At 41.5% G+C, this 14,856-nt stretch overlaps 1 protein-coding gene across 1 annotated transcript in view; it reads left to right on the top strand.

Annotated features, from left to right (window-relative positions):
• The first annotated feature begins 1,568 nt into the window (after positions 1 to 1,568).
• The window catches only part of ADGRA1 (adhesion G protein-coupled receptor A1), a 454,050-nt gene continuing 440,762 nt past the window's right edge, over positions 1,569 to 14,856 (top strand). Inside the window, exon 1 of the mRNA XM_050959295.1 lies at positions 1,569 to 1,837. Within this exon, the coding sequence (XP_050815252.1) occupies positions 1,617 to 1,837 (221 nt within the window). The 5' untranslated portion in view covers positions 1,569 to 1,616. The remainder of the gene's footprint in view (positions 1,838 to 14,856) is intronic.

The raw sequence follows: 14,856 nt of genomic DNA, 5'->3' as shown, positions 1-14,856 counted from the left end.
AGCAGTAACTTTTCTATTATGGATTATTTTTTAATATATTAATACCAAGAACCCCAGATTAGGAATTAAGGCTACATTGTACTAGTAGCTGTACACACAAAAAAACAGCCCTTGCCTGTAGGGAATATTACTGTACCAAATGCTATAAAGTTACAATGTGTAACCCAGCTCCTGCAAGGAGTTCCAGGCCATAGACCCCCCTTGATTTAAATAAGGCTCTTTGTGAGCACCAAAGTCTGTCAGAATACAGTTCATTGCAGGACTGGGGTTTCTTTACAAACTGTCTTTTCATTCACTCTTAGCTAGAACTAAATGAATTGTAGGTTGTAATTTATGCTCAGAAGTTAGCCTTCTTTTCTGTTCCTGAATTGTCTGCAAATAGATCATGACTGCTCATATTGTGAACAATTTTCAGCCTAGGTTAAAATACATTACACATATATATGGGAAATGAGAGAGTGAACCACACTCAAGAGACCTCTGCATGGAGCCCCATTGAGGTCAATGGGACTGTGGGCAGGTCTGCCCATACAGCGGTCAGGGCAGGATTGGGATCTTTGTTTCTTAATTTAAATTAATCTTTGCTAGCAACCTAACCTTGGCGGTCTGTGAACAAACAAATGTACATGAGTGTTCACAAAAAGGGAATGAAAGAGCATGTAAGGCTAGCCAAACTACCAGGAGTAGATTTGGAGCAACACTTGAATAAACCCCAGCCCAGTTTGTTCAGCTCTGCATAGCTTTCTGGAGTACATGTATGTTGAAAGTAAACATTATATCTCGCAGAGTCTCTTGTTGTTTGAGCTTCTGTGTATTTTTGCTATGCTGCCCTAATGCAACAACACCGGTAAAACTTTTCTGTGGCAGCGCTTGTAGTAGCTGGTAACATTGACGAAGCGAAGCTGAACTTAACTTAAAATTAACTATTCTCTCCATTTCACAGATAGAAAACTTTGCACGGAGAGATGAAGCCAAGTGCCTAAAGTCGCAAGGGAAATTAGTGGCAGGGCTGGGAAATGAAGCCAGATCTCCAACGTCCTAGTCCAATTCCCCAACCACAAACTCATGGTCAAGATAGCATCTCCCCACTCAGTTCCGGTCTCCAGACCCACATCTGTGACGGGGAAGAAGGAGGCTGCAAATTGGGTTCCCACCGTGCCCCTCAGCCTCACGCGGACACTGCCCCGGAGGGTCTCGCCCTGTGCCGCACCAGCCCAGGCTCAGAGCCGGCCCAACCCCTTAGGGGTGGGCGGCAGAGGGCAGCGAGCCCCGCCAGCCACGGTCCGAGCGAGCTGCAGCCCAGCTCGCCCGCTCAGCCCAGGGTTGCTGGCGGAGCCTGGCTGTGGGCGGGTCGCACTGACAGGCCACGGCGGGAGGGAGGAGGCGCTCTCCCCTCGCCGGGGGAGTTTTATTCCGGTGAGCCGAGGGCGGCGCCCAGGCTCCTGCTGGGAGTGACCGGCCGCGGGTCCGCCCGGTGTGGCTGCCAGGAGGAGGCGGGGGACCCCCTCCCCGCCGCGGGACCCGGCTACCGGCAGTGGGTCAGTGCAGGAGGCGGGGCGGGCTGTGCGCGGAGCTTGCCATGAGCAGCGCAGAGCCACGGCGGCCGCTTCTCCACCATGCACGGGCTCTGCCGCTGCCTCTGCTTGGCGGCCGCGCTGGCGGGGCTCTCCTGGGCCAGCAGGAACTGCCCGGACCTGATCGTTGACAGCTGCCTCTGCACCGCGGAGCGCTCCAAGGGGCCCGGCCGCCAAACCGTCCGCATCAAAGTTGTCTGCAGCGGGGGGGAGTTGGTCGAAACTTTGCAGCCTTCTCTGCTGCCGAGCCGCACGGTGTCTCTGTAAGTACAGCCCGGCTGGGCTGCGGGTGCACGTGTGGAACCTGACTCGGATAAACAGCCGGTGTGGGGGTGTGTGAATGAGCCGGCCAGGCGAGCGTGTGAAAGGAAACCCAGCTGTCAAGGGTCTGGCTTTGCTGCCGGCGGGAGGTGGTCGGATAGGGCTGGAGGTAGGATCAGAGATGCAAGCCTCTGGCTAATGCAGGAGGCAGGCAGCAGGGCGTGCCTGGGAGAGAGCCCACGTTGGAGGACACTTCGGGCGCTTCGAAGTTGAGGTGTGGGAGCTTAATGATTAAATACTTCACTGAGCTGCTCACCGACTGCAGGCGGGGGTGCATCTCCTCTTCCAAAGCGCTCACACATCCCGATGCAAACTATGGGCAGTAATCTAGTCACTGGTGTTTCCAGGCAGCTGTCACAGTTTCTAAGGGGACGGGGGAGCTTGGACTCTAAAGAGCGTGTTATTTCCGTTCTGGGAAAGAAATGACAGTAATGGACCAAAGAAGCCCACCTAGGAAAAACCGTTATAAACTAATGGTTTGTGCGGTATCGGTCTCAAACCTTCTCTTGTCTTTAAAAGTTTGAAAGAAAGCTACTTCTCCGTGCCAAGAGAGGAAATGGTTTATTGTGCATAACAAAACATATGGAATATGAAATATCCATCAAACATCTTAATCACAGTCAAAAAGGGAGTAGAAACTGAGATTAAAGTGGGTGTACGCAGTGTAGTTATAGCCCTGTCGGGCCCAAGATATTAGAGAGACCAGGTGAGTGAGGAAACCTGAAGAAGAGCTGTGTAGCTGGAAAACTTGTTTTTCTCAACTATAGAAGTTGGTCCTATGCAAGATATTACTCCCCCATCTTGTTTCTCTAATCAACCTGGGTGGGCAGTTTTGACTCTGGCCCTACTTTTAAACAATATTTGAGTTTGTTTTCACTTCTAGCTTAGAAACTCTTGTTGGTATTTTGTTTTTTGGGAAGCAGAATTTACTACAGTGTAAATTGCATACTACCATGTAGGGTGGTTTTGAAAATGTTAGTGGTAGCAAAACTGATTAGGCCAGCCGGTGGACCTTTAAACTTGAAACAGGATAATTTCCAACCCCAAGGATGATAAAACATGCCATCTGTACTGCTGAGCTGCATTTTAAGGGTTATTTAACAAATTACCTGAAATTGATGTTTTCTTCTCTAATTAAAGTTTGGAAGCTGAGATGTCTATATGTTTGTCTGCATCCCTTTTTGATTATTTAAGTAATCCAGTAGTGGTGAAATGACTCTCAGTTTGTGCATTGTTTACTTGCATGTGTCTTGGAAATGGACAACAAATATGGTGTTGCCTGCTGCACACACACAGACTTGAATATATGATATTCATTGTAAGTAAATATAACTAATGCTATTTTGTACCTCTATCACTGAGAGGTTACAGTAATGTTCCTATAACAGACCCAGCATTAACATTGTTGACATTTTTCCCTTTTAGATGATGCATATATCCAACTGATCCTATGCAATTGAATTTAGTTCATTTGACATCTCCAGTGTTCACAGCACTTTCTTTAAGTCAACACTTTTAGGAGACAAGTGGTAAAGATAGTAATTAATGACATCTGGGGAATTTGTGTTTGTAAATGTGCAGATGTGCTGAGTGTGACCCAGTTCAGGTTTTGCTAAAACTGATTATGCTGATCTTCCATCTGGGAAGCTTGTGCTTAATATATAGATGTGATAACTACACTTTTTTCAAAGAATTGAACTGAGGTAGAATAATTTTATTAAATCAATATACGTTTGTAACTACCATATAAATGCAATGTTACTTACATGGCTTATAATTTTCTTTAAGAACGTAAAGCATTCTAACTTTCCAAAAGATTTTGTGCAGACTTAACTACTTTTCTCCATTGCTTAAGAAATTTCTAGAAACTCACTAATTGTGCATGTCTACAAGGTGTTTCTTTGTGCTTTATTTTTGAATATTTATTTGCAAAAAGTTTTCCAGACTTTTTGGAAAAACTTCTTTTATAGCCATTTATACTTTTAAACTATACCAGAAAGTGAATTCAGCATACTTAATATAGGATTAACAGTGACAGTGTTTCAAATAGGAGTGTATTATTGAAAGATGGTAGTGCGGAAAAAATATATACAGGCAGATCCTCAGCTGATGCAGGTTGTCATAACTTCAGAATGACAATTTGCACCAGCTAAGGATCTGCCCACTAATATCTAAGATTTAAGGCACTAGTCTCAAGGTAGATAATACCTTACAGTTCAGAGGACACCCAAACACGCTTGTTCAAGTATCAGAAATACACTATGCTACACTTTTGAAAGTGATATATGAAAGTCACTTAATCTTAATAGGTAACTTGTTATTTATAGCTAACTGACCAAAACTGTGAGAGACATAGTGGGTGAGGTAATACCTGTTATTGGGCCAACTTCTGCTGAATGTGTTTTCAGAAGTTTTCAATTTCTTATGCTCAAAATTGCTCTGTTTAAGTGACTGCAATGTCTTATGCCTGCTAAATGCCTCCTTTTTAAATTACATGTAGTTTAAAGAGATTACATTTTTTCCAAGACTTAAATCTATAATTAGAAGCTGATGCTTCAAGGTAAAACAAGACTTAAAACTTGAGGTGTAAAAAGATCTAGTAAAAACACGCTGCCTATTTCCACTCAGTTTTATTCACCTACAGAGAAAGCTGTAACATATGGAATATAAAGTCTTGGATTGCTTTAACAGGTAGGAAATATAGATGTGGATAAAGGTCATGTGTGTTGCAGATGCAGTAACATTTAATAAAACAAGTGTATGAAATTTTATAATAATTGCTATGATTTTAATGATTCATTCAATAATAGTTGCTTTTTTTCTTTTTGGTGCTATTTTATTGGAAGGGCAGATGTAAGACAAATTGTTACAATATTCTGATAACCCTAGTGGGCAGTTAGAAAAATTACCACCATTGAGAAGTAATAAATATCTCTTAAATCAATAAAGGATACAGTATGCACTATAACTTCATCTTAAGTACATATGTATATACATGCTATATGATGCAGTTTATCAACTAACTTAACACAATATATGTGTTTTGTGAGAGAAGAGAGTTTGTTTTAAAGTCTTTTAAATTGATTAACTATTGGAATTGGTTGTGATGAGCAGACTCAGCAGGATTTGACATAAATTTTACTAAATATTTTGCTAATTTAGGGTCTGATCTGACATTAACAGAAAGACTTCCGTTGACTTCAGTGGGCTTTGGAGGTGTATTAACCAATTATCTTCAGTTTGAGTGGAGGGAGAGATTGTCACTAACTGGGCTCATAGAGGTTTTCAAAAACTTTGCATTCAGTAATATCTGCACTATAAAATGTCAGATGGTCCCATCAAATTAAGGGAATTTTACTAGAAGTAAAGTTAAGAAAATGAGCTGATCTGTCAGCTATACCATCCTAATTTTTTCAAAAAGAAATTTGTTAAAATTTTCTGGATGTGCTGTGTATCTGTATTCAATATTTATCTCACTGCCTTTGAAATAGGAACTGTAAACGGATAAAACAGCTGTCTAATTTTACTATAGCTTCTGAAAATAAGTGTATATCTTCTATTGAAATGAGTTTGTTCTGATCTACAGTGATGCTCCTCAGTGACTTGCAACAGAGACTTATGTGCCTTCTGTAGCAGAGGGATTACTCTTCCTCTTTCTACAGCAGTATACCGTAGTCACAAAGCGGCATTAAATTACGGCATCTGCTATTTCCACACTGATACATCTACTGATGTGTAGACCCAATGAGTAGAAGTAACATAATATAGCGTTTTTCATTTTGCTTTTGGCATATTTCATTAATTTGGGTTCAAAGTGGATCTTAATGGGATTTTTATATCATGTGTTCACTTTTCTTGGTGGTAGTTTATATTTTCTTAAATTGTGTATTTGGCTTGCATACTTTATTCTTATTATTTTTTGCTGTATCGGCCTTTAAAGTATACTTATGGAGAAGGAGATTGATCTTGAAAAATAAAATGAGAATTGAACACCATAGTCTGGTGTTCTTCAGCCTTCCTCAGTGCCCACATTTCACTTCTGTACAATAGAGTTAGTATAACCATGCTGGTGGGTGTTTGTTTTTAAAGAGAGAGGGACTTTATTCATTGCCATAGAAGGTACTAAAGACAAATATCTGGCTGGATTATAAAAGGGACAAAATATTGTTCAAGACAGTTGTAGTTATGTAAACTAATGATGTGGGTAATCCAATCTCATGTATCTTGAGTGTCCGCAGGGGTCAGCAAAAGTCTGATCTTATTCCAAATCTGTGCAGATCAGTCTGCAGTTGGTTAAGATATTGTCCACTTTCTGAGACAAGACACTAAATGAAAAGGACCAATGATCTGATTTCTTTTAATTGTTGTTACTGTTGCGTCTAAACTTAACTTAAAGTTTAGGCAGATCTGTCTTTTGATTTCCCTTCAGCTTTGAATATGAGTGATTTTCTATATTTTTTTCTATGATCAAACAAGATCATCCTATGACCCTGTCCATCTAAGTCTTAGAAGCATTTGCCTGCCATATAACTTGTTTTGGCTGTCTACTCCATAGTACTCTTTTTCCTAATGGGACAGTACCCTTCTGAGCACTCCAGTATTCTTCCATACTTCCTTCCAATCACAAAGACTTTACATTGTGGTGATCTTCCATCTGGCTGAGGAACTGCCCTTTCAGATCCTGTCCATGCTGTTTCTTGAGTGTGTCTGCAGCTCATGAGAGTGTGCAACAGATGAGATTCTCTCTCTCTCATGAGTACTCTAAATTCTGGTTGATGTAGGAGTTTGCTCTTGAGCTGATGGTCCAAACTCTCACAATATTAATAAACAATATGTATTGCAACTTTTTGGGTAATAACCACTTGTTTCATTGTCTCATAAAAAGGTGCTCTAAAAGCATTAAGAGATTACATGTATTAAATTTTATTTGTTTAAATTAAACATATGCCCAGAAATACTGTTAAGGATTATAAAAAAAAATCTCCAGTCATTGTGAAAATGGGTATTCTAGATGTTAAGATTTATTGGTAAGTGAATTACAGTGATCCATTCAGGACCTCACACGCCTTGGATGCACGTTATTGCTTTTAGAAGTCAGTAGGGAATTTTGGATAAATATAGACTGCTGGGTCAGCCCTCACTGACTTGCAGACCTACATAATGCCCATGGATTAATGAAAATCCTTATGATACAGTAGACTACTTGGTTTTGCATTTGGATCTCCGATGCAACAGAAAAATGTGTAGAGACGCAATCAGAAAGGTCTTTGCAAGCTATGAAGTGGCTCTGGAGTCATTCCAGTTATGGTTGGCTGCATAACATGATAGTTGGTCCTGTTGACCTCAGATATACACAGGCAACTCAACTCATTCATTGCAAAGCACTGTGGTCTAGAGGCTAAAGAACCTCTAGGTCATTAAGAGATCTAGGCTCTCTTCTCAGTTCTACCACAGAGTTGCTGTCTCTCTGATTTTTAATAAGGTAAGTCATTTACCTTGTCTGTGCCTCTGGTGTTTGTTTGTTCATTCTGTAAAATGAGGATAATACTGTCTTCCTTTTGGCTTGTGACTCCTTTTATTAATTAAATGCCGTAATACCCTAGACTGGAAGGTGATATAGTTACAAAATATTACTAAAATCCACCTGTTTCTGATAGTGGTATCTGATTAACTTACTTTTTCCTTTGAAAGAAAATCTAGCACTCTTCTCACACCAGCTCCCTGTTTATGGACAAATTCTCCCTCATTTATCCCTGTGCAACTCTGTTGTCTTAAATGGGGTTACACAGATTTCACTAAAGGTAGAACTTGTACAATAGTAAATAGCTATCACAAATGCAGTGGATATGCTGAGCTGAAGACCTACATTTTCATAGATGAGTGGCAGTTGTGAGCCTCAGATATTTAATTTCAGAGATGCTTGGTTGCTATAATGATAATACACAATGTTTTCATCCTCAAAGCACAATTCTCTAAAGGCTGAATTTACCACATTTTCCTTGTCCCCAAATTACTTCAATGTTATGTCATATCAGCACTTGCTTTATATACTTTTTAAAAAAAATACTTCATTTGTTTCATGCCCAGTCTTGTCTCTGCCTGTTCTATGCTGCTGTGGTTCATAATGGTTATTAGTAAATGATATGGCAAATATATTTAACTGCACTGTACTTTTACAATATAAAACACATTTCATGTCCACAAAAGCCTACAATCTAAGTTACTCAAGGCAAGCAAAGGCAGGATGATATTTTAGGAAGGCAGGGATGAACAAAAGATGATTATTAGTGAGGAAATAATGGAAAAAGAGGGTTCCTGAGAATGGGTTTCAAAAATGTTTTAATAATACTTAGCCCTTGCGTAACACTTGTAATCTGTAGATCATTCATAAGGCACTGTATAAAGACAGACAAGTTGTTATCTTCATTAAACAGGTGGGAAAACTAAGGTGAAGAGAGCTAAGTGACTTGCCCTAGGTCATACAACTGATCATTTTCAGAGACAGGAATAGAAAGCCAGGTCTTCTGGCTCCCTATCCATGTGCTGGACCATGCAGCCTCCCAAAAATTTGTTGGAGGGACAATCAGCCATGATGAAAGAAATTCCAAAGCATAAGGGCAAACTGACCGAAGATGTGAGAAAGATGAAGTGAGTGATAGGGAGAGGTGACTGGAAAACAGGAAGAAAAGAGAATAGAGATGTTAGGCGGGATGAGATTGTGTAGGGCATTGTAGGTGAGCCTAAAATTGACTGTTTTTCTTGGTCTAGACATACCCAGAATGAGTACAAAATACCATGAATTTAAATGTTTTATTATCTCCATTAGACAGACATCCTGGGTGAGGTTATTTCTGGGAGGGGAAAAGTAGCCCTGAATTCTCTATTTAATTTGGCAGTACTTAATAGAATAAGTAAATCCTGACATTTTGGAGTTCAATTTGACCCTTAGCCTTTGCTAATGCCAATTTTATATGCCAAAGAAGCAATAAGGGAGCTATTGTATTACTTTGTAATACAGTATAACTGGCTTAGGTTTTTTCATAATAAATTCTTAAATATAAAATAGGCTCTTTCTTTGTCTTTTTCATTCTTACTAATCTAAGGGTAATAAGTGATCATTGCAGTTCCACAGCCTAAACATTCTATCCCTCTTCTTCTTCTAGACAGGTGATTCTTTAGAGGCCCAGGACTGTATTTTTATTTGGATCACTTATCTATTTGATCATTTCACCTACAACATGGAATATATATTGGAGACTAGGCAACTTGCATATCGCTGACTTTCTAATTTTGGGGTAGGCGCTTTCTGGAGGGACAAAAGACTTAAGACTGCTTAGGAAAAAATGTGTATGTAAACATATATGTATATACCTTTAACAGGGAATATAGGCCTAGATAAAGTGTTGTGTTGCGAATTTCCTCCCTCGTGTGGGTTTCTGCCATATGGGATAATTTGCCAGTTGATCCATTATTGACCTTAGTTGATTGTCAAGCAAGAAGAGATTTGGTAAATGTCACTGCATGTTTTGCTAAGTTAGGCCAATATATGCTGCACAGATTTATTTTTAATGCCTAACAGATATACTCGGCAAAAAAATCAAACTGTGTGTCAAGTGCATGTACCCCCATCTGTTGTGTCTGGGTAGGATCCTGTGTTTGGATCATTGGCAGTTCTAAAGCAGTCAATAACTTGGGGTGGGATTCATGAAGGGAAGGAGGCATTGCAATGTGGAGCGCAATGATGTGAAACTTTTAGGGGCCTGGAAAATCATAGGAATACCTTTGCTATCCACAAAGCCTAAATTAGAGGCTTAGGCTCTCTTTACAATGAATGAAGAGAGAGGTGCCTTAGCTTTCAGTCCACAAAGCCAGCATGCTAAGTGGGAAGCTGCCTAGAATAGCTAATGGGAGACCCCAGCCAGAGGGGTGAGTGTTAAGCACTGCCCCTCTTTCAAACATGGGCTCCTCCATGGAGACCAAACTTAGGTGCCTAACTCTGCTAGTGATCCATGAAGTAAGGGAACATAGGTGTTCAGCTGCCTTAGTTGCACATGGAATCCTAATAAAAACAGTTGGTTGGGGGGGGGGGAGGGAGGCAGGAGGATCTCCTGTCTAATCTGCAGCTTAGTAGATAGGGTACTCACCCAAGATGTGGCATACTCACAAGTCAAGTATTCCACCTGAGGTTAGAAGGGATTTGAGCAGTAGTCCCCTACCTCTTGGGTGAGAATGCTAATCACTGGGCTATGGAATATTCTGATGCAGGCACCTTCAATCTCTCCTATTGAAGCTGTTCACTTTAATTAAACAATAATAATTGGGCCAGAGCGAGAGAGTGCAAGAATGACTCTATAGCTCAGAGCATTCCCATGAGAGTTAGCAGATCCCTGTTCAAATCCTTTTCCTTCTCAGTAGGAGAGGGGACTTGAACTGGGGATTTCCCACTTCCTGGCTGAGTACCTATCCACTAGGCTAAAGACTACATGGGAGATTTCCCTTTTCCCCCCTGAGCACACAGCTGTCTTTGTGTGAACTTGCCTGAGGGGCCTGTTTTTCCAGCCACTGAAAGGGACTTTACCCTAAAAAGCAGGTGATGAAATTGATGCTCAAAAGTAACATTGACACATGTACAGCATTGCTGGAAATGTTGGAATCTTCCACACGTTTTTAAAGAGTGATCAATGTATATGATGTAGATGGGGGATAGTCAGGGGCTCACTGTCTTCACTGGTCATCATGAGGCACTCAATTTTCATGTGACCTGGAGAGAGAGTGAGAATCTGGGCCTCCAAAATTTATACCTACTATCCCAAGTGAAAAATACTTCCTCCCAAAGTTATGTATATTTGATTTTTTCCATTGTCACATCTTCCCTCCTCTCAGTCAATTATGCTCTTATTAATTGTGCCCTTCCCAATCAGATCAATCATTTCTGCTTCAAGTATCTTTTTGTAGAGCTCTGCTGCTTCCCCTTCTGCCAGGACACTCTGCTCGTTGCTCCCTCTCCTTCTTAGAGGAGCAGCAGCTCTGAGGCTACTATGCTTCCTGCCTCCCCTCTTGTGAAAAAAAATGCAACTTAGGGTTGTTCTGCTCCTTCTCTGTCCCCTTCCTATCCCGTGACGCATGTAGTGGTTTCTCCAGTTACTCTGCTCCCTATGTTTCCCCCCTTTCCAAAAAGAACACTTCTCTGCAGCTGCCTCCATCCCTCCACCGAAGGATCGAGCAGCTTCCTGAGCAAAATTTCTGTAGACATAACACTGTTTTCTTCTGCAGGGGCCTTGTCACAGCTGCTCAAACTGTCCCTGTTCCAGATAATCCATCCTTCTTTCCTCAGACTGTGTTTTGCCCTGCTTCTGTTATACACAGCTGGTTTGTAGCATAAATCCAGAAGCTAAAAGGGCAGATTTTCTCCACTGAGACAGCTATTCTGCTTTAAAAACCCCTAAGAAGTATTTGTACATGAGAGAAATGAGTAAGCCTCACACCTAAGATTTAGAGCACTGTACTGACTTGACTTTCACCGCTGGCTTAATTCTGAATGTTTTCGAGCATCTGTGCTTGTGCCTTCTGTCTCTAATGTTGTGTACAACTGCCACTTCATATCTTAGCTCTCCTTCATTTTCATTGTCCCCAACGAGTAATTCTACAGCATGAGCCAGCAGACTATTTTATGTATTTCTATCTGCCTCCCTAGTCATATTTGACCAATGAAATAAAGGTTAGTCAAGACAGCATGTGTTCTGTAAATTTACTTTCAAGTTATTGCGAGTTAATGTGGAGTTGTAGATTTCTCAAACACTTTCCTGCTCTTCTGAATCCCCCCCACACACCCCTTCTCTTTTCTTAATATAGAGAATATTCACTTAAAGTTTTTTGATTTTGAGGTAACATGCTACTGTTGTCCTTTTTAGTACTTCCTACTGTATTCTTATGCCTGAGACTGAGCTGAGAGATTTATCTCCAAATAATGAATGTACTTCATACCATTGTTCCACTTCTGATGTTTTTATTATAGTCTAATAACACTGATGGTAGTTACTTGTCTGTATTAAACTGGGCTTATTCTTTTTCAGATAAGATTATGTCCACTGTGTAAACTGTTCTGTCAGTAACAAAACACAGGCAGGTGAAGACTTGTGGGATTTGTTGCTGTATTATTATACTGTGGCAGTCTTTATTATAAAAACCTGTGAAAAACTCTGAGATTTACCTCTGGGTCTGATAAAATTTAGCTCTTGCTGTCAAGTAGCACATAAGGTTTAAAAGGACATTCTTATTTTTCTTCCTTTTTAAAAGTTGTCCCTTGGTAAATCCTGAGGTGTTGGGGTTGGCTATATTTTACCTTCCAGAGTTCTGAATATACTGTCTTAAATTCCCCATTACACTAAGGCCCTTCTGGCAATGTAGAGGGGCTCAGCATAACTGAGAATCAAGCTTGCTGAGATTTTCTTCATTGTTAATGCAGCATTATAGCTTTGAAAAACTTTGATGGCCTGGGGCCTCTAGAGCTACTAGGATATGGACCTTCATGGTTTTCCCTGGCTAGTGAGGAGTTTTCTGCAAAAGGAAGGAACCACAGAATCAAGGTAGCAGAGGTGACCCTCTTATAAATAGCTTCTTTTATATAAAGATGAACCAATTCCAATTCAAAATAGGTGCATCAATGATTGTTTCATAGACTGGAATTGTAAATGGAAAGATAAAGGGATTATATGTATTGGAATTTCAGTAAGCACCAACCTAAATAACAGAAAGGGAAAATAAACCTAAACCTGATGATATCCTAAAACTGGACCTGAAAAACTGGAAATAGAATACACCTTCATCGGAGGAGCTAAACAGTTTGCCAAATTGCTATACATTATTAGCTCCCTGACGATAGATATTAATTGAAAATTAACAGTAACTCTAGCGTTTTGTATGAGGGCAGAACAAATATGCTATAAACTCACTGGAAAAGCTCATAGACTTTCAGGCTAGAAAGGACCATCACAATCAACTAGTCCAGTGTTTTCCCAAACTTGAGACACCACTTGTGTAGGGAAAGCTCCTGGCGGGCCAGGCCGGTTTGTTTGGCTGAACCTGCGGACACGGAAGGTAATCACATCTCCCACTGGCTGCAGTTTGCTGCTCCAGGCCAATAGGAGCTGCTGGAAGCGGCACGGGCCGAGGGACATACTGGCCGTCGCTTCCAGCAGCTCCCACTGGCCGGGAGCCGTGTTTGGCCAAACCTGCAGACGTGGCAGGTAAACAAACCTGCCCGGCCCGCCAGGAGCTTTCCCTACACAAGCGGCATCCCAAGTTTGGAAAAAACTGATCTAGTCTGACCTACGCATTTGCAGGCTGCAAAACTTCACCTACCCACTCCTATAATAGACCCATAACCTCTGGCTGAGTTACTGAAGTCCTCGAATCGTGATTTAAAGGCTTCAAGTTACAGAGAATCCACCATTTACCCTAGATCAAACCAGAAATTGACCTTATACCTTCCAATACAAGAAATGGGGGTTAGATTCCCAAACCTCAAATCTGAACACAATTAGCCCTGTGGCAGGCCTTGCAGCTAGACCTGTGTGAATTGTTTTTTCAAAAATTGGTGACTATGTAGAATCAGCGACACCAAAACATTTTATGCATTTGTATCTGATTTGCCAAATTGTTCACTTTGGGGGTGACAAAAAAACTGAAATGAAACATTTTGATTTTTCAGTTTGAAATACTTGTTTCAAAATTACCTTTAATTCCCACCCCCCCAAAAGTTTCCTTTTCAAAATTGCCAGTGAACCGAAAAGGGCCACTATTCACCAGGCTCTGTTTATGCATTTTGGGCAAATATAAGAAAAATGATGGGAAGAATGCACCCTAAGGAGCGTGTGAAACTTTCTCTCCGTTATGTTGACTTATCAACAGCACAACAAAAACCAGTTTCAGCTTTTAACACTCTCAGATGTACTAGGACACAGAGTTTCCTTGCAATAGTACCTAGAAGTTATCTGGGGGAATGCAGTATTGAGCTTCTGAGGACAAGTATACACATTCTAAGTATATATTCGCCCTCCTCCTCCTCCAAAACATGAGCCTTGTTCCTCTTATCTTTTACCTTTTGATCTAAAGAACACCCTACTTAAAAGACTCCGCTTTGACTGCTGGAAAAGAGCCTCATTCTTTGTTACTTCTCCCACTGGTGAGCCATAGTCACTCTCATCTTCTGCTGTTTCAGTCTGCGTCTGCACTGTTGCATCCACAAGTTTCCTCCCTCTTCCTCCCAAACTCATTCTCCTCTTCCTTCCCATACTCTATAGTCTTTTCTCCCTCCCCACATGTCTCTCTGCCACAAAGGTTTTTCAGAACTACATCCATAGTGACCCTATGTTGATTTCCTCTATTGTATTTCAGTCCCCAGACAGTCCCTCTGCTCTTCAGTCTCCATGTCTCACCCTCCCTCATTCTGCCGTTGATAGTGGATTGCATTCCTATTCCTACTTTCTCCTTGTTCTCCTTCCAGTTTTCCCTGTCTCTGAGGCCTGGGCTACACTAGCGTGGAGGTTCGAACTAAGCCCTCGTCCAGACTACCCCGCCGTATCGGCGGGTTAAAATCGATTGCTCGGGGATCGATATATCGCGTCTAATCTAGACGCGATATATCGATCCCCGAGCGCGCTTATATCGATTCCGGAACTCCATCAACCCGAACGGAGTTCCGGAATCGACACGGAGAGCCGCGGACATCGATCCCGCGCCGTCTGGATGGGTGAGTACTCCGATCTTAGATATTCGACTTCAGCTACGTTATTCACGTAGCTGAAGTTGCGTATCTAAGATCGATTTCCCCCCCCTAGTCTGGACGAGCCCTAAGATATGCAACTTCAGCTACGCTATTCGCGTAACTGAGGTCGTAGTATCTTAGTTCGACTTACCTGGCCATCCTCACGGCGGCGAGTCGACTTCCACAGCTCCCCCG

This window comes from Gopherus flavomarginatus, chromosome 6, assembly GCF_025201925.1.
Source record: "Gopherus flavomarginatus isolate rGopFla2 chromosome 6, rGopFla2.mat.asm, whole genome shotgun sequence".
Taxonomy (NCBI): Eukaryota; Metazoa; Chordata; order Testudines; family Testudinidae; genus Gopherus; species Gopherus flavomarginatus.
The sequence above is the reverse complement of the archived record's forward strand: the minus strand, read 5'-3'. Positions and strand labels throughout refer to the sequence as shown.